The sequence below is a fragment of the Bombyx mandarina genome, chromosome 10 (genome assembly GCF_030267445.1).
Source record: "Bombyx mandarina strain Sakado chromosome 10, ASM3026744v2".
Taxonomy (NCBI): domain Eukaryota; kingdom Metazoa; phylum Arthropoda; class Insecta; order Lepidoptera; family Bombycidae; genus Bombyx; species Bombyx mandarina.
In genome coordinates this window covers 4,978,482-5,001,299 of record NC_143217.1, presented here as the reverse complement: position 1 = coordinate 5,001,299, position 22,818 = coordinate 4,978,482, and the positions used below count along the sequence as shown (strand labels likewise).

Genomic DNA, 22,818 nt, shown 5'->3' with positions numbered 1-22,818 from the left:
GAGACAAAATAAAACAAATCACACAACTTCACTCCTCGCCACCGCCAAAAAGTCCTATTATCTATGAGAATAGTGACATGTATAAAAATCCATGTAACTCGAGTCGCGCTTCCCCTTAGAAATAAGGTGACACTCTACAAAACTTGCATACGCCCCGTCATGACCTATGCAAGTGTAGTGTTCGCTCACGCGGCCCGCACTCACTTAAAAACATTCCAAATCATTCAATCCCGTTTTTGCAGGATAGCCGTCGGAGCCCCGTGGTTCGTCAGGAACGTCGACCTCCATGACGACCTGGACTTAGAGTCCATCAGTAAGTATCTGCAGTCGGCGTCCATGCGCCACTTCGATAAAGCGGCACGACACGAGAACCCTCTCATCGTGGCCGCCGGTAACTACATTCCCGATCCTGCGGACAGAATGGAAAGCAGTCGACGTCGCCCAAAACACGTCATCTCGGATCCACCCGATCCACTAACGGTGCTTTTAGGTAATTCAAGCACCGGTCACCGTTCTCGTGGAACCCGTCGCTTGCGACGAAGGGCTCGACGAGTAAATTAACTCTCAGACACAGCCCACTGAGTTTCTCGCCGGATCTTCTCAGTGGGTCGCGTTTCCGATCCGGTGGTAGATTCTGCGAAGCACGACTCTTGCTAGGGTTCGTGTTAGCAACATCGTCAGGTTTGAGCCCCGTGAGCTCACCTACTAAAGTTAGGGTTACGCTGACATAGCCGCTAGGGCTATCAGCTTAGGTAGGAAAAAAAAAAAAAAAAAAAAAAAAAGTCGCGCTTAACTCAAGTTAACCCGAGCTGGATTTAATTCGAGATAACTCGATTTGAATTTTGAACACTCGTATTTGGAATGAGATATAAAGCACACTACACTAAATATTTAAGAGGCTGAGTGTACATGAACGAACAAGTAAAATAGTTATAATGCGATTAAATCATTGTTAACGCTATGTTCCCACCATAGGGCATTGACGAATCGTACCGATAAAGAAACTCAAACTTCCGACTTTATGAAGCTAATTCATCATAATTCAGTTTTCTGACGTATTTTCCCACTGTGAAATGTGAATCTATCACTACAAGCAATAAAACGCCTAAATTTTGCGAAAGTCACACACTAGTTTTAAAAAACAAAACGCAAATTTGAAGTTTTGAAACGTAATGGAAGGGCAGAAGAGTTTGTTGCTTTTTTGCGATTGTTTTCAGTTGCGTGTTCCAAATACGAAGTAAATTGTTTTACGTTATTATAGCGCAATATCAATACATAAAAAACAAATTTGCTCTTCCTGCTAATTTCGTACTTTGTGCATAATGTGTTAGTGGTAGTGATAACGTCAACGGTCAGCTGGCACCGAGGAGCGGTAAAATTCGCGAATTTTTAAGCCTAATAAATAGCACTTTTTGTGTTCTTTATCACAAAGGTATGCCGTTATCTTTTCTTAAGCTTGCTTGGCCATTTTTGGTAATATATCGTGAATTTTAAATTAACCATTTGTATAAAAATCTAAAAAATACACGTGTAAGAAGTTAAATGGTGCTTAATTTATGAGTAGCACAACGATAAATTTTACTATTTATTTTATTGTTTATGTTCATTTTCATTAATAACTCTCGTACTGGCCGTGATCCAGATTACTCTCGCTGCGCGGGAATTTATTTATAGTTTGATGATGATTTGAGATGCGTCGCGTAAAAGCCCTTGAAAACGATCGATTTCAGGGATTATGTAAAATTTAAAGTAAATCCGATACTTTTAAAGTGTTATTAAAGTGATAAAATGAGTGAATCTGGTGCGTCCGATTCTGGAGTACCACCTCCAGAACCCGTATCAGGAGCATCATCCGACAGTGCACATACAATCAGCACGACAACACATAAGGCAGATACAACTAGGCCACTCGGACTCCCAAAGCCTTCAGGCTTGAAGCCACCAACAAAAATTGGACGTCTGTGCTCAAACTCAGCACCAAAACCTGCTGTTCCCATATCTCCAAGAAGTGGTGAGTGAAACAAGACATTATTTTAAAATTTCTCAATAAAATAAAACAAACTGCAATTGACAAAATTTACAAGATACTACTTGTATTCAGTTATATTTTTTCTGTATAATCTCTAAATTCAGTATTGGGTCATGTAAAATGGCTTTTTGTTGTTTCACTACTTCATTTCACAGTATTTACTTTTAGCAGCACTTTTGTGACAGAGCTTCAAAATAAAACAAGTAGGATGTTTTTAATAATAATAATTTGGATAAACACTATGTAACTAAAACCAACAAAGATTATTATAAAACTGATTTTCCCAACACTCTCTTTCAAATAATAGGTTTATTATTATTTGTTCATTGTTCACTTTATTTTATCTAAATTACAATTAATTTGCATTCACATCACATTCTTAACTCAAACTTGTGAATATTGTACATTTATATACAAGAAAGTAATGTTGTAAAGTGCCTTAGTTGAGCATTTTCAAGTCTTTATTTAAGAGTTTTTACTGCCAGTTTAATTATGACATGGGTTGTATAATTATACACATACAACTATTCTATTTTAAAACAATTTACATTGGAAACTTGAATAAAATTATAGTTGTAATGAATAAAAATGAAGATACAAAGCTGGTTCAGTTGTTATATTATTACTTAATTGAATTTCTGAAATGATTCTGTAGTATCCAATGCTCATTAACATTTTTTTTAAGGAATTGAGAAACAATCCCTCTTAAACTGACTATTTTTAACTGCTGCATCAATGTAGAAAAAATGTATCCTCTGGGAATAGTATTTTTTCAATGCTTTCATTACTTTATTTTCTTATTCTCTGTACCCTAGACAATATGCATGCCAAACTTCATGATGACTAGCATAGATGAAAGTGTAACAGACAAATAATTTCAGTTTCGCATTGAAAATATTAGTATGGATTATGACCTCATCATTATATCGATGAAGTGAACAACGCATGTGACCTCAGAGCAACTCTGTATTATTGGATACTACTAAAATATTCGAAATAAGTAATATATAACCTTGAAAGTAGTGAAGATAAAAACCAGTTTTACTTTTAAGTAACAACACTTATGAAACAATATAGAAAGATCCAATGTTTGTTTTTATTAATTGAACTAGCTGTACCCATCTGCTTTGCTGGGCATTTCAAATTAACATTATTATTTCTCACCCCCATAAAGATTCTCATCATTAACGCCCCCGCAACTGGTGTAGGGAGTCTAACACTCATATAAATATTAGCTTATCCATTAAGTACATGTATTTTCTACATGAATACCAAGTTTCAAGTCAATCGGATCCATGGTTCAGTAGTTATAATGGAACATCCGTAAAAACCACTGTAGATTTATATATTAGTATAGATTATAATGTGAGATTGCCCACATCAATAGATTTGATTATCAAAATTTGAAAGTTAAACTATTGTGGTTTTGTTTTGCAATGCGAACACACAGTTAACGAGAGTTTCACCTGAAACTGTACCCGATGTACGATTCGCGCCGCATCGACTCATGACTACGCGATTGAACATCGTTTTAATTCTAGATTATAATCACATAAATACTTTATGTTAACTTGTAATGAACTTTTGTAGGCAGCGGCTTGGCTCTGCCCCTGGCATTGCTGAAGTCCATGGGCGACGGTAACCACTCACCATCAGGTGGGCCGTATGCTCGTCTGCATACAAGGGCAATAAAAAAAAAAGAACTATTAAAATAAATCTATTTTCGTAGTCAGATTGGACAGATATTTCAAAAATGGAATGCTTACTAATTTATTAATCTATTAGTGGTTAATCAGAAAATTACTAAAGAGTGCACCTTAATGCACTAGCTGAGACTTTAATAAGATTTATCCCTTTTTAAATTAAATGGTCGACAGTTTTAGTCGAGTGTAACAGAATACTGCAGATGTTTCTCGCAACTGATAAATATTTTTCATCTTTCGAGATAAATTCCGCGCGTACTATCTACGTTGATAACGCATTAACCCTGACATGGTTAACGGTGTTTATATTCGGAGTTGTTGCCCCCTGTCAGGAATTCCTCTCACAAAAAAGAACAAACAATGATAGATCCAGTTTTGAAGATGTAAACTTGCTCGTTTTTGCTGTACATAATAACATGGGCAAAAAGTAATTCCTGTCAGCGTACCGGTTCCTACACGACCTTCATGTAGAGCGGTACTAAACTTTAAGTTTCCTGCATACACCGTTATCTTTTATACTTCAGATGAAGAGATAAATATAGCAGTTTTAATTTAATTTCCCGTTAAAAACTACCATTTCCATTTTTGTAAGGTTACAATAAAAAATTTCACTTACGTACATAAGTGTACTTACGCAAGACAAAAACAGTTTATTCATGCCAAGCGTTAAACACTGTTACTTTATCGTTTTGATGCAAGGAAGATAAATAAATTGCGACTTGAAATAGCTTTTTCGTGTTCTGTTTTGGGAATCCATGTCCATTGTCATTGCTTCACTTTCTCCTTCGGACGTGCGTGACGTGCGCTCACAGAAGGCGCTTACAGTTCATCGCCGTCATTACGACCGCTTTAAATAACATTGAGATACAAAGAAACTTAAAAAAAATATAATAAATCATGCCCATCATGCTTGTACACGAGTACTGTTATTATTTTTTATGATGCACGACTTTTACTCTACTTTCGAATCTTCAAAAGGAATAAATGTTAAGTCTAGGAAACGTGTAATTTGGCATAATGAAAGTGAAGACGATTTAGTCTAGAACATTTGTCTTCATTGTGTTAATATCATTGCTGAACCAGGCTAAGCGCAATATGTAGGTGGTACAAGTCACGAAGCAATTTTTCATGTGTGAATAGATTATATTATCGATAAAAATGTTCACTGTTTCTTCATAAATTAATATCGTTCACAATTTCATATTTCGTAATCTTGAAATTTCGTAGATTCATTAAGGCTAACTCATTCTTCCAATTTCATCCGTTCCGTTACTTCGTGTTGACCTTATTCGTTTCCCGTGGCCGCCGTCAGCACTGATGTAGATGCCAGAATTCCGTCTTTTGTCCATTTCATTTCAATCGTCTTTCTGTACGAATATCAAGATGAAATGATGCTTAAAAGTCTAGAAATTATTTGTATAGAAAAATATCTGGTATAAAGTAATAGCAGAACATTCAAATTTCGACAGTGGTATACCTTACTCGTTCGTTCGGCCACGTTAACTGTAAAATATTCAAAACGTCGGAAATAATATAATGACAGTTAAAAATGTTTTATGAGCATTTCTCAAATTTCTTGACTATAGCCGCAATGTTGATGTCGAATACTTTTTGGTCTTTGATTATTTGTTGACTACGATAATATAAATAACATACATGACTGTCGTAACTTTATTGATATTACGTAATTATCAGAGAAAATATCAAAACAATAAATAAACCACACTAACTACAATAAATAATTAATAAACTAAAAACAAAATTTGTCGTACTATGGAAAAGAAGTTGTCCCATTGAGTCCGCAGTGATTTTGAACTCGTTTATTTTATATATTATATCTGACTCGCGAAAGCCAAATAAACTACTATATGATATGAATATTATTGAATGAAAGCTTTCCAGCTTCAAGGTATGAATCTGTTAGAAATTCCCATTCCCCTAAAACATTATGAATATTTACACTGTAAACAGTTTTTACATCTAGGGAGCTTCCCTGTGTTCCGTCAGGCATAATTATTAAAATAATAAATAATATTAAATTTATAGAATAAAACTTAACAAAAGGCAACAAACCCGTCTAATCTCCTGCTACATTTGTTTAAAACAAACTTTAGTTTAATTTTTAAGGCTAATCAACTCATATTCGAAGTTTTTTTGAATCACTGCTATGAAATCTATAATATAGGTAATAATAACGTAAAATTTTGAAACCGTATAAGTAATAAAGGTTACACATTATTTTACAATCATTACTTTTGCACTGATCGCCGATTCGTCAGAACTAATAATAAAAGTTGAATGCGAAAAACGCATTAAAAGACACCATCCGTTCTTGAATTCGTGGAACAAATTTCTCAAGAATTACTTGAAGATTTCCAAATATGTGCTTGCTTTGTCATCAATTTGTTTGTCACGAGAGTTCGATTTATTTAAGTGAAATATTTTTTTATTGTTTTTTGAGCTTAAATAATGTTTATGTCAAGAAGTTATGGAAGCTGTCTATCATATAGACGAAAATGCCGCCTTATGATATGAAATTTCATTGAAACAAGTGTTGCATACTTTTAAAACGTATTTGTCAAAATGGCAATTTACGTAATTTTGTATAGTTAAGTTTTCTGATAATAATTCTTTATAATTCGGTACTTTAATTAATTATCCTTAATATTATACAAGTAATGATAAGCTTGGTATCCTACAAACTATTTATTTTATGGAATAATACATGGCAGCTACATAGATCATATATTACTATACCATATTATACTATGTAAATACATATTTTCGACATTGTTATTATGCAGTGTAGAAAAAGGGGAAATAGGTTTAAAGGCGGTCTAAAGGCAACCCGGGTTTCCTCATCTTCGATCTACATATTATATCCATTTTTGTCATCATGGTCTCTTCAATGAATCTATTTTGACTCAAAATTACACTTATCTTTGCAATTAATAATAAATTACCTTTTCATCACGCAACATTTCAGTGTTAGAATGACGGCGTGCCTAAGAGTTATTTGCGTCGCGAATTTAATACGTTATTAAAATATGATTGTATGAGATGACCATCATTTTATTTAAAAATAACCAGTTCCTTATGACGTCAAATTCGCAGCTAATAAAATCGGTAGACATTATTATAAATCTACGCTATTTATGTAATTGGGTATATTATTAAAAAGGTTTTAAACATAAAAATGAGAAATAACATTGTACTATTGTTGACTTCAAGCGAATTATAAAAGAATTAGACAGTCTATGGATTGTTCACGCGGTAAAAAACAATTGTATTTACGTGTTGCATTGAAAGTGCATAATATTACTGCAGCATCCTGAACGCGTATTTTAAAAGGTTGTTGCATTGGATTCGTATCCTAAATGAAGGTGGTCGACCTTGATTGGCTCGTAGTAAATGTAAACATTCCGTGTTATAATAGGACACGTGCATGTTTATATTGTATGGTTAGTGACTACGTGAATGTACCAAACGCTTACATTCTGAATATTGAATAGAATGTCGTCTCTCAGTATGGCCGTGATACTCGATGTCCGATGTCCGCCATATTTGATCGTTTTAAAGTAATTTAACGAACAAACAAACACAATCAATGCATGGTCGTGTTCGCGAAGAAATCAAACCATCTCTAAAATTACGTAGGTTACGTGAGCGGTCGCAGAGGTCGCTCTCACTTTTCAAATACAATAGGTGAAAATTCTAAATAAAAATTGCGATTAAAGATTTAAAAAACTGCAATGAAAATAGTGTTTACTTTTTTTTTATTTTATTGCTTAGATGGGTGGACGAGCTCACAGCCCACCTGGTGTTAAGTGGTTACTGGAGCCCATAGACATCTACAATGTAAATGCACCACCCACCTTGAGATATTAGTTCTAAGGTCTCAGTAGTCACAACGGCTGCCTCATCCTTCAAACCGATACGCATTACTGCTTCACGGCAGAAATAGGCGGGGTGGTGGTACCTACCCGTGCGGACTCACAAGAGGTCCTACCACCAGTAATTTTGAATTCTTTTACAGATATTAAATACATTTATGATGATTTCATAGAAACGTTTAGACAAATGGAGTTATCGTCCCTTGTGGACATGGCCCATGCCAATCGCTAAGAACTCTTTAAAAACTTTTCGGAAATCTTATTGCGATCGGGAAACACCTTAAAACATTTCAGTCGATGGGGATGAACGCTGCTTCAGTGGTTCAGTCAGATGCTATGATAAAAAAAGATGGGTTAGCCCAAACAATTCCTCAGTGCACTCTGTTACGAAAAAATGATTGTGAATTTATTGATGGCTTTCATTTTAGATGCAATTGTTCGTCGTGATTATGGAACCCTACACCGTGTTTCAATCACCCGCCCAAAAACAGCTTCTTGCTCGTTTTTGGACGAAATTTTATATTCAAATTAAAATCTACAAAATTTTAACTTGAATATACTTAAACATAAATTAATACCTGATAACCGAACGACTACAAAAGAACTATAATAATATTTAATTTGCATACACATATATAATTAAATGAGTAATAAATTGGCGGTACGTTTAATAACTCTGTTTGTTGTAATGGAGATCATGATCTGAAATGAGCTCATGACAGTGACACGGTTTCGTCACCGCCTTACATTAAGTTATGTGAATTGAGTTACCTAACAGTTTTAAACATCAAATGATGATGCAAATTAGCGGAATTATTGTTTACATTAACTGTTTAGTCATAATTATACGAAGAATAAATTTTAATGATATTCTCGATTGAGTGACAATTTCTTTGGAAAGAATGGAATGTACCTTTAAAATACCATCATAAGCTGATGTGCCTACACCAATGTCGTTTATGATCATTAGGAATAATGGGCACGGCTCATTTGATAACGCTCAGAACTCTTCACAGGGGCTTAAAAGCCGGTTGGCACGTGACACACAAATAAGCCATGAAAATGCAGTGTAGATGAACCAGTTCGCCTAGTAGAAAGAGTGGACTTCGACGGCTGATTGTAGTCAAAGATTATGATGGAATAATCTCGAATAGTTCCTTAGAGCTGTCTCCATAGGACATACGGTTAGAAACACAAAGACAACCATAAGTATTTCCCTAGAAACAGAGATTGGAAACAATCCTTGAGATCGTGAATATAAAACATGAAAATTCTCAGTCTTCAGTATGGAAATGGAAGTAAGTATGCGACGCGGCTTTGTAGTGCACAAGTCATGACAAGGCATGTAAGTACATGAACAAATAATAAATACTGTATATGAGGCCGATTAAGTTGGGTACTGCCACTACTAAGTTGGTCTGTGGTAAAGCAGTCTTGCGTTATGACTTATGCCGCGTCCTATGTAGGCGAATCAAAGGTAGTGTGATTGCGAAGTGATCCAATGAGGTGACACGCCAATTCAATTCAATGCCGGACCCGTCAGAAGGACCTGAGGCTTTACCTTACGTTCGCGTGAATCATTTCGTACCACATCCGCTTTACTGGGTCTTATACTTCTGAAACTGATACTGGACGGAAGCGTATATTATTGGTAAATACGTATCAAACAACTAAGAAAATATTAAGTGAGCTTTGCTTGGCGGCTAATAATGGCCATGCTGGCCCATCCAATAGATATCGATAGTTTATAGTTTTCGCGCTCCATTGCACCGCTTGGCGTTCTCCTCTAGATCGCTCACGTAGGACCGTTATGCAATACACTTGAAACTTCGATATCATGTCTCAGAGTTGACAGCGGCATTCACGTTGTGATGTTCCTTTATTTACTAAATAGTAGGAGGAACGTAAAATCAACCTTATTTACAGTAAAAAAAACATCCGATCGTTCCGTATATTTTTGGAAGCCGAAGGTACAACAATGGTGTGGATTGGGAGAGGCCTGTGTCCAGCAGTGGACTACTGTGGAGATGATGATAATGATGAAGGTACAACACCGTCTTTGTACATATTTCGACTGTTTTTATTTTCGATATAAAATTTGAATTTGAAATTCGTTCACATTACAAAGCCAAAGAGATTTAGTTTCCGGACGGGGTTTCATACAAAAACAAGATAACATCCTAAATATGCGCATAAACGAGTATCATGTAGTATGTCAACACGTTTGGTTGGCTTTACGTATAGTTTTTCCGACACCTGCGATACTTCGGTTACCGTGTGCGGCAAACCGGAACACTTTCCCGCAAAGATTTCAACAAACTCGAGTTACGGGCATCGAATCTCCAGTAAACAAACGACACTGAAAGACCAGGATGTTCGTCGTACTATTTGACCGTATTTGATTACATCGACGTAAAAAAGGGGAATCGCGCAAAAAAATATTAAACTTTATTAGACATTTGATTCATGTTAACGATATGCTTTTGTTCTGTTGAAGAAAATAATACTATTCAGTTCTGTGGTTTAGTCGATTCCGAACGTTTTGTGGTCGTGGACGTAATACTGTGTAGGTATGAGAATGATATCACTGGCGGACATTAATAATGCAAAAGCAACCTTGAATGACGGAGATCAACCTACGTCACGAGTTTCTTTGCTTGAATCTTACCCACGAGAACACCTTCGTGGTTCTACAAAGCAGTGCTGCATGAGTGTTAGAATTATTTAGGTATAATGATTATTTAAAAGTATACTTTTCACAAAAAAATATTCCAAAGTCCAAGAGTCTGCTAATTATTTGTCCAATCTCCAAATATTTAAGATATATTAAGTATCGGAGTGCTTTGGAAGGTAGAGCCAAATTTTCTTCGAGAATGTCCTCAACAGAGCGAATCCATACTAAGTATTTTATTTATTTACAGTAAGACTATGTACACAGGTCACTCCAATACAACGTCAGACATCATACATACGAATGTACATAAAAACGCGATTTCACACAAAAACAAGATTGTTTTCCTTTAAGCATTTGAATGTTTATTTCATTTAAAAAATATGTGTAACTAACTCTGAGCAGGATGTAGAGTTGGTTTTACACTCCAATGAATTCTGTTGGCGAATCGAGACTAATCAAATATTCAATCCGATTACTCTGAATAAGTTTAAGAAATTGCGATTAACATTTGACAATGAGCGTTTACTTGTGTTAGGTAACTGTTAAACATTATAGCCGATTTGATTTATATTTTGCTTAGTGCGATAGCAGCAATGATTTCATGGCGAAGATTGCTGGAAATGTTGGAAAAAATATATAAATATAATTAAACCTTTGAATTTACTACCTAGACTGCCATTTTTATTGCGTAAAACGAGTTCACAGCCCACTTGGTGTTAAGAAGTTAACAGAACCAATACACCTAACTGGATGAATACTGTTTAAACTTTCAAAAATAATGCAATTAGTAAAAGGTAGTAAAATTTAGTCATTGAACTTTTTTGAACTGCTATACCAATTCTGATTTACTTTTTTCACTCGATAAGTGACGCTGCAATCGGATTTTAATTCTTGTAAAAAGAACAGGGAGGGGCAACCTCTGTCGGGGTCTGGTTGCAGTGTTGACCACAGTAACCATCCTACCCGGGTTCTGTTCACGGGCAGGGATCGGACGCTTGGGCAAGAAGAGTGCAAGAGAATCGTTTCGTAGGTAGAGCCCTAAAAACCGCAGACTGTCAAGTCACATCCCCACGCTTCCAAGGCGTGGAGAGCTCAGCCCCGGTCACAAAAATAAGGCCAACCTCTGCCAGGCCTACTGATGTATAATAATTATAAAAATAAATAGCTTTTAAAATAAAAATCTCTAAAATTTCAATAAACTACACAGGAATTCGTATTTGTACATTTTGCCTCTTATTCATTCTGATCTCGAGATTTCATTGCCTTGGCAAAACAGGTTTTGTCAAAAAAAAAAAACTTGCTGAGTCCAACGATATAATGAAATAAAAATACGAATTTTTAGTATCTGCAACTTCTCAAATAAAAATAAACACATTATGACGAAACGTGCTGTGCAGCATTTGGCTTGTTGCGATAAAACTAAAAGCTGATCTATCATACCGCTCTGTAATAAAGCACACACTATATCTTGCATTATAAATTACGCAACGGTAATAGCGTCATCCGTCTTGGTATGCTTTTTATAGAACGTTTTGAGATATTTGACCTGTACATAAATTAATTCACATCAAGCAAAGAGCACGTACCGAACGTGCCTTTCCTTGTAAACTTAATCGATGAATCGGGGATTGTTTTGAGTTATTTTTACCAAATCGGTCATAGGTTTTGATTCAACGTAATTTGTAATCTTATATGTAATATTGAATATGAAAATCAACGCTTAGATTCGAGGAAGCACGAAAATAATTTATTTACATTCGGATAAACAGCGTAGGATTTTTTTATTACATTATCAATTAAAGCGTCAAGTAATGAAAAAATTCAATAAAATGACATAATAATTCACATAACGACCTAGTTATGAAATTTGTGCCTTGAGTATGTAGCACTTCTGAGTCGTCGTCTGGCCAAAAGCTCAGCGTCGAGCGACGATACCAGGCTTAAAATCCCATAGGTAAATAAATACACATTTTGTAGTGAAATACGTACTTGACCCATGTTCACGAATGACTTCCATAATAAAGAAAAAGTATAGTGTAATAAACATCCAACGCCCCAATATAAAATTTTCGTAATTACTGGTGATAGTATTTGTGAGCCCGCACCACTACGCTGACTTTTCTACCGCCAAACATTGATGAGTTCCGGTTTTTTTGGCTACACATTGCTAGCAACCTCGAGGGGTTTTCCTAGCTTCACCGGACGTATAGGCTAGCTTACCCGGGACTTTGCGCTAGCAAGAGCAGTGTTTCGCTGAATCTACCACTGGATCGGAATCACGACCCACTGAGAAAATCCGGCGAAAAACTCAGTGGGCTATGTCTGTGGATTAATTTTCACGACGAACCACATTGTCACATTCTTCTAGATATTTTCAATTGATCTAATAAATATCTATTGTAAGTTTTATAATTGCATAGAGAAACTCGAAGCGATTACAATTTAAAAATCATACTTCCGTTCACTTGTCAACAATTTTTAATTACTTTTATTGTTTAGCTGCTGTCAATATCTCAAAGTCTCGGACGTATTTCGACACCAATAATAAGGTTTAGAAATAAAAATACGACAAAATTCTAAATCCGCTTTGATACCATATCGTCTTCTCGCATTAAAACTTTATAATCTCAAAACTTAACTTAAGGTTACTAATTTTAAACTTACTAATTTTAAAGGTTTAACATATTATATTTTTAATATTAATCATATCTGCAAAATTTTTATTTTTATTTTTTACCAGTTACATTATCTGTCTAAGTAAGATAAAAGTATGTATTAATTTTGTTAATAGTCGTCAAAACATAGGTAAACTAAAAAAAAAACTAGAACGAAACTACGCTCTTTTGACAGTATTTATGAGAAAAATACTGGTGATACCAAATGTTTACGCATATTAACTCAATTTCGAATAGTTTTGGAAATTGTACACTTTTAATGCGAAAAAGCGATATATTGTTTTACGAGTATTACACACATAAAACTTTGGAACTTCTGATTTTAACTGCTCTTGTTTTTCTTTGTAGCTGTTACTCTTGTATAAGTATAACAGAGCATTTCAAGATGAGATAACGTTGTTGTTTTAAGTTTTATAATAGTGAAATTTTCTAAACGTACACATAGCAGATATTGGTCTGACAACGACGATATGTCAGAGACATTCAAATTTGGGATCAAAGAATGCTACGTTGATATTAGTCTGACCTACAAATCATCCAAGGATGCGCTATCCCGGTTACATATAGCTATTATACTACATGCGTTTATCTCATTCAATACGTTGAAATGCGCTGGGGTGGGGACTTTTATCCCACTTAGATTTTCACCTCGAATCGTTCGCGCGTTCTGGTCTTAAGGGTAAGATAGCCATATAATACTGTTGGCGGTTAAGCCTCGTGGCTCAAAATCAAAATGCAAGGTAGTTTAACAACCTAAAAGTACATATTGTTATCCGCAACACGCTTCGTTAGATTATAGAAACAGAGTTATCAGCAACGTGCTTCGTCAAAAAGTACAATACTTACTTTCAGCTGCAAGCGCCGTCATGTCATGGCTCAAAATGAAAGGCAACATTAATGTTCTGATGTTTATATCCGTGTACTCTGACAACTCTGAGACCGAAGCAAAAAACCTTTTTTTTTTTGCTTTTAAAATAATCTTTAAAAATTTGTATAAGTCACATAATCTCAGACTGTCTGATTATTCTTTTTCATCTCAAGAAAACATTTCACTTTCGTGAAAAAAATAAAGTTGCATGGCAATTCTTTCTGGTTAAATCTGCCAAATCATATCTCGTAATAGCGTGGCCGTAGTTATTACACGTCAGACGAAATTGACCATTATAATAACGGTTTTCAAGCAAATTACATCAGCGTAATTTGTTAATTTAAAAGTTACGCGTTTACACTTACAACAAAATATTGAAGTTATGAAAATCAATTATTTCCTTGAAAGTTTTAGGAAGATACATAGATTTGTAAATCGACTAGAAGCGGTTATTCAGAGCCTTTGAAGCTATAGCTAGCTAGCATCATGCTCTCATTTCGAAAAGGTCAGCTAAGACAGCAGAAAATCGCACGACTCCTCAAAATTTTTGTTTACTTTATCTTTTACAATTATACTTTGTTTTTGTTAGACCTATTGAATCTGAAATCTGTTTATTCGAAACAAAAAGAAAAAGATTTTTGACAATTGACTAGCAGTAAAGTTTTTCTTTTTTTGTCATTTAAGTTACCATGTGATTAGATTATCCATGTGGCATATGTATGTGACGGTGCCATTGATAAACACCAACGTATGATAAAAAAAATAAACGCACCGAAAATCCTTTGAGAACGTTTCAACTGATTGTTCTGGTTTCTCATTCGCTGTGTTCATAATAGTCAGGAAAAGTCCTACGAAAATTTTATACTAATTGTTGTTTTGGAGATTCCACGAAAAGATTTTCTTAAATTTAGTCATAGCCACAGCGCATGCCCAGAGCGTAACGCAGTTTCACTACTTGAATATATAATATAAAAGTTTTAATATATTTAGCACTTTTATTACTATGTGAAACAGTAAAAAGTTTTACTTGATATTTCTTGGTTACGGATATTCTTATATTGCGATTTTCTGAAAATCTCTGAAATTGGAATTCGATTTAAAAAAATACGTCATGTACCTACTGTTAGTAGACATGTTTCCATATAGGCCTCCATCACTGCTTATAAACTTCGGAGAAAATTTTAAAGAAAGATTCATGATTTAATTTAAGAAAAAAATTAAAACGGCATGTTGAAATTATAATTATTTGTCAGTAGGTATATTGCTATCTGTTATTGTTTTTTAAAATAATCTTTTCGATGTGATTTTAAAAGTACATATGTACATTCAATTTTAATATACAATTCGCCTGGATCCAAAAGACTTCTGGAGTCGTCTAAAATATGTACTTTACACGTAGCTTTGTGAAAGGAAGGTTGAACTTTATTATATGACATTGCATAAGCTCGCCGACCGTTTTGTCTAGAGTAGGACCATTCGCTACTATTTACTACAAACCTCATCGTACTGTATTAGATCATTATAATAAGTTAGTTTCCGACTAAGTGAAAGGAACCGTTATCCGGAATGTAATAGCAGGCTGATTCCGTCAACTTCTTTTGTTGTGTGGCCATATTGTTCATGGTCGCAGGTGTTTAATATAACGGTGTTTGAAAGAAGGCTGCCTAGGTGTGGGCTCCCGAGAATTGCGTAATGATAATATACACTCATATACATATATAATACAACAAATAGTGTAACATTTTGTATTATTTGGACTTAAGTATGGGGATGGATGGGATGATGGAAGTAAATAACGATAGATGGAATGGAAAATAGAACACACGAGCCATGCACGAGCATGCATTTGGTTGAAGTCTAGCGGACACAAACGCATCATACTCACAAGTTTGTAAGATTTATTATTTCTATATGTCCACAAAATTAAAAAAAAAACTGTAAATAACCGTAACTATGAATCTTACTGCCCAAGCCGGTCATCGTTCTAGTCGAACCCGTCGCTTGCGACGAAGGGCTCGACTAGTAAATTAACCCTCAGACACAGCCCACTGAGTTTCTCGCCGGATCTTCTCAGTGGGTCACGTTTCCGATCGGGTGGTAGATTCTGCGAAGCACAGCTCTTGCTAGGGTTCGTGTTAGCAAAGCCATCAGGTTTGAGCCCCGTGAGCTCACCTACTAGTTAAGGCGACGCTGATATAGCCTCTCAAGGCTATCAGCTTAGGTAGGAAAAAAAAACTGCCCAAGTAATAGATTCTAATTGAATTTGGAACGCGATTATGAAGGTACTCGTAATTAATACCAAATTAAATTGATAAGTTAACGTGGTAAGTGCTCTTTAGACGACGAACACCTTCGAACACTTACTTTCTTTGACCTGTTAGAAATCGTGTCTCATTCAACCGTGACGTTTCTTATCGTCACGACGTCGCGGCGTCAGCTTGTTAGGTTATTAATGGATTCAGATACACTATTCGCAACTGTCACGGAATTTTAATAGGACGTTCGTTAAACAAATTGTCTTGTGCATCGCGTGCTTTCTCAACGCGAAAGACAAGAATGGACGTCTTGAGCAATAGCCACCCTGATCATGACGTCAATAGGCTCTTATCTCCAACCGCTTCGTAGGCGGTGTTTGGAGATGAGGGGTAGCGATCGTAGTGACGGGCAATTGTGCGCCCAACCCTTAAAAATCCAAGATTATATAACATAAACGAACGGTCTTCAAGTAGAGAAGAACTGTTTCAGGTATTATTTTCACCTGCAGTAGACAGGGCTTTACTAGAATTTCTTCTATAAATCTAAATGTTGATTTGTTTACTTATATTTCCTTTAGACTCTGAAAAGGCTAGAGTAATTTCTTAAATTTAAATAAAATTACAGTAACTTTAATAATAAAGAGGAAATCTTCAGATTGACCTAGCGGCCTAGTTTGATTGGGATGGGATCGAAGTCAAATAACAAAATCGATCTGCAAAGCGGAATTAAATCGATATCTAATATTCATGTTCATGTGTATTCTCGAATCTGGTGGTGTTTCGGAATATTGAAGTTGATTTTAGCGTTATTATTATTATTATTTAGAACTCGTTAAAATATAAAAAAATTAAAGTTTTGAACCCCTGTTTAAAGCTCTTAGAGGTAGAAACAAAAACTCCGTCTGAGCGTTTTGTGCGGACGTTATTTAAGTAATGTTAATAAAAAAGTACTACATTACCGTCACAGTTTTTTTTTTTGCCTAGACAAGTTATCGATCTCTCATTTGGTGTTAAGTGTCTACCGGAGTCCATAATTCATCACAAAATTAACGCTACCGCACAACTTGATCTCAATTAATTTATGAAGCAAAACTGCTATCCTATCCTTCAAACCGGAATGGATTACTGCTTCGCGGCAGAAATAGGCACGATGGTGGTACCTACACGTTTGGTCTTACAAAACAGGCGTCTCATCGCACCATTAATCATTGAAAAACAAAAAAATCACGAGCTTTTTTTTTTATTTTATTGGAAGAAATGGTTGGTGCCCCTGTCGGATTTGAATATCAGCATCGACGTAACACTCGATACGAGTACACCGGCCACCTTATCCATTTCGAAATGACGTTATCAAAAATTTATGTCATTTACTGCAGAACCAAAATCAAATAACTAAACTAAGGATGTTCTTGTGATAATTTTCGTTTATTTTTCATTCCTATGCTTATAGCCTTGACAGGCTATTCCAACTTCGCCTTGAAATGTGGTTGAGCTCACGGGGCTCAAACCGGGAGTGTTGCTAACACTGGCCCTAGCAAGAGCAGTGCATCACAGAATCTACCACCGGATCGGAAACGCTACCCACTGAGAAAATCCGGCGAGAAACTCAGTGGGCTAAAATAATTTTCGTGTAGTCGATTCGGGGACCGGGAGGCAAGTACTTATAGTACGAGCACCGGCAAAAACGTAGTAAAGCCTTATCGTAGAGGTCGGGAGCGAGGGCGGTGGCGCGGGTGTAGACTGTAGAGGTAGCGCCGCCGGCCGGTCGAGCGAGACACGACAGTGCACATTCGGCGAGCAATTCATTCGCGCGTTTCAACGACACACACGACCCGCGCATCTGCATCACGCAGGTCGCCACCACGAACCACACTCCGAGATACACTCACAAACTACGTTTTCCGAACTTCAAATCGAGGACTAATTCGATAACCCAAAGGATATTTTATTTTTTAAATCATAAGATGCCCGTCGAAACCAAAATTAGCTTTTCCGGTAAGTGCCATTTAACAAATAACATAATAAAGATTATTTCACATATTTACTATTTGGAAATAGTAGTCGGAAACATGCTAGTTGAGAATATTAATTACCTTATACCTTTGTGCATTATACGAAAACTGTGTGAATGTGACCTATGCCTATAAAACAATCAGAATGGACATTTTGGGCTATTCGGACCTAGATTAATACATAATTCTGCTCCCCAAATCCAAATTAAACTTGACAAAAGATTGTTAACGTTTGAATTGCCGAGCTATTCGTATCCCCCCGTCCTCATAAAAATATAACGTAAAATTCAATTCAGAACTCCGTAGATATTTCAATTTGCTTTATTGTGTTTATCACTGACTTTTTTGTTAATAAAAAAAAACAAACATTCTCATGGAATAATCCATAGTAGTACTGAATATATTCGCAAATCCATTATAGGTAACATCTCGAGACAGTGCTAACGAATGCATATAACTTTACGTGCTAATACAAAGCGATAAATGCTCCAGAAACACAATGACTGGTTTCATTAAAATTACAAACATGCTATATTCGTGTCAATTCGCTTTTGTTTAAATTGTCTGGTGACATACTTAAAATTATTTTATTGAATACAATAACAGCGCCGATAAGATCGCTGGGAGCTTCTCGCCGAAGTGGCGTGAGGACCTTTTCTTTGAAACTTTATTGAAATCACATTAAAATCTACCAATGAGGTCCGTGTTTACATTTCCGAAGTACCAAAACAAATACAGGCCATATTGTCGTGTCCCATGTTGCATGATCTCATAAATTATTCTTAGTTATTATTTACTTACTGCTCGTGTACACTTCATTCTGTTAACAAGTAGCAGTGGACATTTTCATAAAGTTGCTTGAATAATATTTACCTGCTTAGTTTTTGTAGTCGTGTAACAGCTTTGTAAACTAAGAATAAAATATGTATGTACATAGTTCTAATAGCGTGTATGTGTACTCGTTATACAAAATGTATCCAGTTTGGACCGTGGCCATATTCAATTTCTTTAATACTTTCTCAGTTTTGTTTATTATAATTTCATGGATTAAGAACTTGGTTTTTTAGTTCGTCTTCAAATCATGTTTCATGAATAATTCAATATGTTTGTATTATTCTTCGAGACTTTTCGCGTATCTGTATCTGAATAATTTAGTAAATAACAAAATAAATACTAAGATGTCAAATCCAACTATAATGCGTATTGGTTTTTATCACATAATCTAACCCGATATAGCTGAATACTTTATAGACCAAAAATAGCGGTCTTATTAAGGTGTGCCGTTTTCCTCCCCAAAGTTTGGCCTCCCTCGACAGTTTGTCCTTGCCCTCGACGTTAACGTAAATTATTGGCCACAGTAGAACCTTAAGCTCCACTATTATTTATTATTTAACTTTGTGCAGTTTCAACATCGTATAAACGGCTAAAGTTTAATCAGCCGTAATACGTAAAAGGACCGGCGCATTTCAAATATGAAATCAATGCTGGTGGTCTGTATTAGTTGTACAAGCCTTCGTTTTATTGTAAGGTGTTTACCATGACCACCGGGCGCCAGTTCACTTGTAATACTTAATCATGCAACATTACTGCCATTATTGCAATCGCAATTACCCTTGTTTGGATCATAGATATGACATATCACATCGCGAACCATAAGTGCATCCCGACCTTGATGAGGCCCCATACAAAGCAAATGTACGTACAATGAAAACTTCATGTATAACCAAACTAGAACCAGTTGGAAGTGAACAAAGTGTATGACGTCGCACGTAAAAAAATAACTTATCAGTGACACGACGTTTGTTAGGTAAATTTAAACTTGAACATGTTGTATCCTATTCAGTATATTTATTTACGTTGTTCGCTTGTTACTTGCTATCACAGTTTCTGCATAACGATTACGTTTCTTATTATTTTCTATTCATAGCGTGAGGCACGCTATATTCAAAGGACAAGACAAATTTTCAGCCATTGACGGAGTTTAAAAATACTTTCTTCTTGTTTTGAACGTTAAAAACGATGCCTGACTTTGTTTTCCACCTAAAAGCAAGACCTTGATAGATACTTAATATAAACATAAATACATTATTAATAAATATAAAGAGTAATCGATAATTAATAACTGATGTTTTGGAACCATTTGTTGAATATAGGTGTCTCCCAAAAAATAACGGCTTCTCATAAATAAATTTGTCAGACCAAAAGAAATGCAGTTAAATTCTAACAAAACTTGTATCCCGCATTGCTACTGAAAGACGGTCATAATGTCAGTTTTATGAATGCTATTCAAACCACCGCCACAGTCCTGCCTATTTCTGCCGCGAAGCAGTAATGCGTTTCGGTCTAAAGGGGAGGGCAGCCATTGTAACTATACTGAGATCTTAGAACTTATATCTCAAGGTGGGTGGCGCATTTACGTTGTAAATGTCTATGGGCTCCAGTAACCACTTAACACCAGGTGGGCTGTGAGCTCGTCCATCCATCGAAGCAATAAAAAAATAAAAAAACAAGTTCTTTAAACTTAATTCAAAATCTTCATAATATTAGTAGGTACTATGTATTTCGTATGTAGTACGTAGGGAGTATGGAGTTCACGTCCGCTATAAGCAAAGCAATTGCTTCTCTGACAATTTCCTGTCGTGTATCCTTATCGCAGAAGTGCTCTTCGTGTCGGAATTGCTCAATTACTCAAGTTGGCATTGTTGTCGGTCAACCGTGATATATTACAGAACAGGTGCGACCTGCAGAAGATTACGTGACTTATATCACAATGAATTCGATAATTACCTTCAAATACATTATCTCATCGTCTCATCTCTTTAAATTCCTAACTATTCATCTGTAGCATTGTTTATAGTAATTGGATACTTAATTGACTAGTTTTTTTTTGCGGTTACAAATCAATAGATTTAGTGTCGCCTTGAACTATAGTTTTGATTTCACGTCGATGGCGATTCTTCTCGAGCGTATCAGACCGAACCGAACATATAGAATTAATCGAGCTTCAATCACGGCTTGTCTTACTTCATTTTTAATTTAAGAAACTTTAGTCGTGATTAATATGCAAATTTTGATTGCGATTTTTAATAGTTTTTTAATTTTTTGTTTTGTTTTAATACCCGTTGTTTATCAGTTTAATTTATTACACTCACTAATGAAATGTTGTTTGTTGTCGAAACGGGTTTATAACATCGTAGGACGTTACCTCTATACATCTGACATCGTGATCCGCAGCGTACAACTGTTTACTTGTATAATCACTGCGATCACGATCATTATTTTAAATTACCTACCGCGTTGGGTACTCACGTCAATCATTTGACCGGTTTTTTGCTCTAGTGGCGCCGCTTAATAAGTCTCTTAACACAAAGTCATACGTGCAAAGCAAACCGACAAATTTTTACTCATATTTACTTACTTTTACGTGACTTTTATAATATTTTCTTAAATTTCCTTAAGTTCTATTGAGGAAATTTCTAACCGTCACGAAGGACTGTTATTTCTGTAATGGTTTCTATAATATGTAATTCTTTAGTATTGTAGTAATTCGTGTTTAGCTGACTGTATTATTAAATAATTTTCATTTGAACTTAATACAGTTCACCTCACCCTCGCCAAATGTGTATTAACCTCATAACGTGTCCGCAATATGAGTTATTTTGATTTTTTGCCAAAAGCACTCCATCTCTTCGGTTAAACTTTCATAATATATTTTAAAGTCGGCAATTCGTAAAGTAGTTTCGCTTATTTATAGTCGTGGACGATGGCGCCACATTGTCTCGACCAATTTATTACCGGAGTAATGCTCAAATAAAGAAACGCCCTTTCATTGCAAATGCACCCCGATCGATTCCTGTTTTGCAGTCCACAATGCCACGTAAACGATGTAAAAGTATACTGTTCTAGAGTTACCATAGCTTCCCTTTGTCTTTACCACGTATCGACCGATCATTGCTTGCTTTGCTATTTCAACACTGATTACCTATCAGTTTATTTTATCGACAGATTAAATTTTTGCGTAAACATATAGATAATAAAGAATCTACCATTTTAAAATGTTATTTTTTTTAAACTCTAATTTGGTTTAGTATTGTCATTTCATATGTTTTAGCGTAAGTAATTTTTCACTTACTTTTCTAAATTATGCATGACTTAGATCAGCCAAGATCCTATAAATAAATGATACTGCACTAATAATCCATTGAAAACTTTCTAAATTTTAATACGAGAAGGCGTTGTCTCCGTAAATATACATATTCCTAATTCCTATAATATTAACGGATATTTAACAGACGCGATCACCTTAGCATCGTTCGACGACCATTTACAGTTGTGACTTGTGACAATTCCTCCCACGCGAATTATCAAATCGATATGTTTGAATAGTTAACTGCCTACTACATTTGTATAGTTCGATCTTTCTGCTTAACAAAGGATTTCCCGTTTGACGATGGAAAAGCCTAGAAATTCTTTATTTGACATGCAAAAAAACTCTTATTTTTAGTTTTATTATCTTTCTTGTATTCTGCCTTGGATATTTAGTTCTGTAGTCATCATAGTTATTTTCTACGTGTTCATTAGATTAGATTCTGATTTCTAATCTATTTGTTGTAAGTACTAGGCGAACGCGGTCAAAACATTACCAAGAAATGCGCAAAAAGTAATAAATAACTAGGCGATGTCGTATACAACTGTATTCTGGGTATCAT

At 35.4% G+C, this 22,818-nt stretch overlaps 1 protein-coding gene across 20 annotated transcripts in view; it reads left to right on the top strand.

Annotated features, from left to right (window-relative positions):
- The first annotated feature begins 980 nt into the window (after nt 1-980).
- The window catches only part of CLIP-190 (Cytoplasmic linker protein 190), a 46,548-nt gene continuing 24,710 nt past the window's right edge, over nt 981-22,818 (top strand). For 6 of the 20 annotated variants that reach the window (XM_089730251.1, XM_089730252.1, XM_089730241.1 and 3 more), the window contains exon 1: nt 981-2,011. In XM_089730251.1, the coding sequence (XP_089586377.1) occupies nt 1,789-2,011 (223 nt within the window). In that variant the 5' untranslated portion in view covers nt 981-1,788. Of the gene's footprint in view, nt 2,012-17,809; nt 18,093-22,818 lie in introns of those variants that run through there. The other 14 variants (XM_089730250.1, XM_089730242.1, XM_089730236.1 and 11 more) reach the window with 10 other exon arrangements.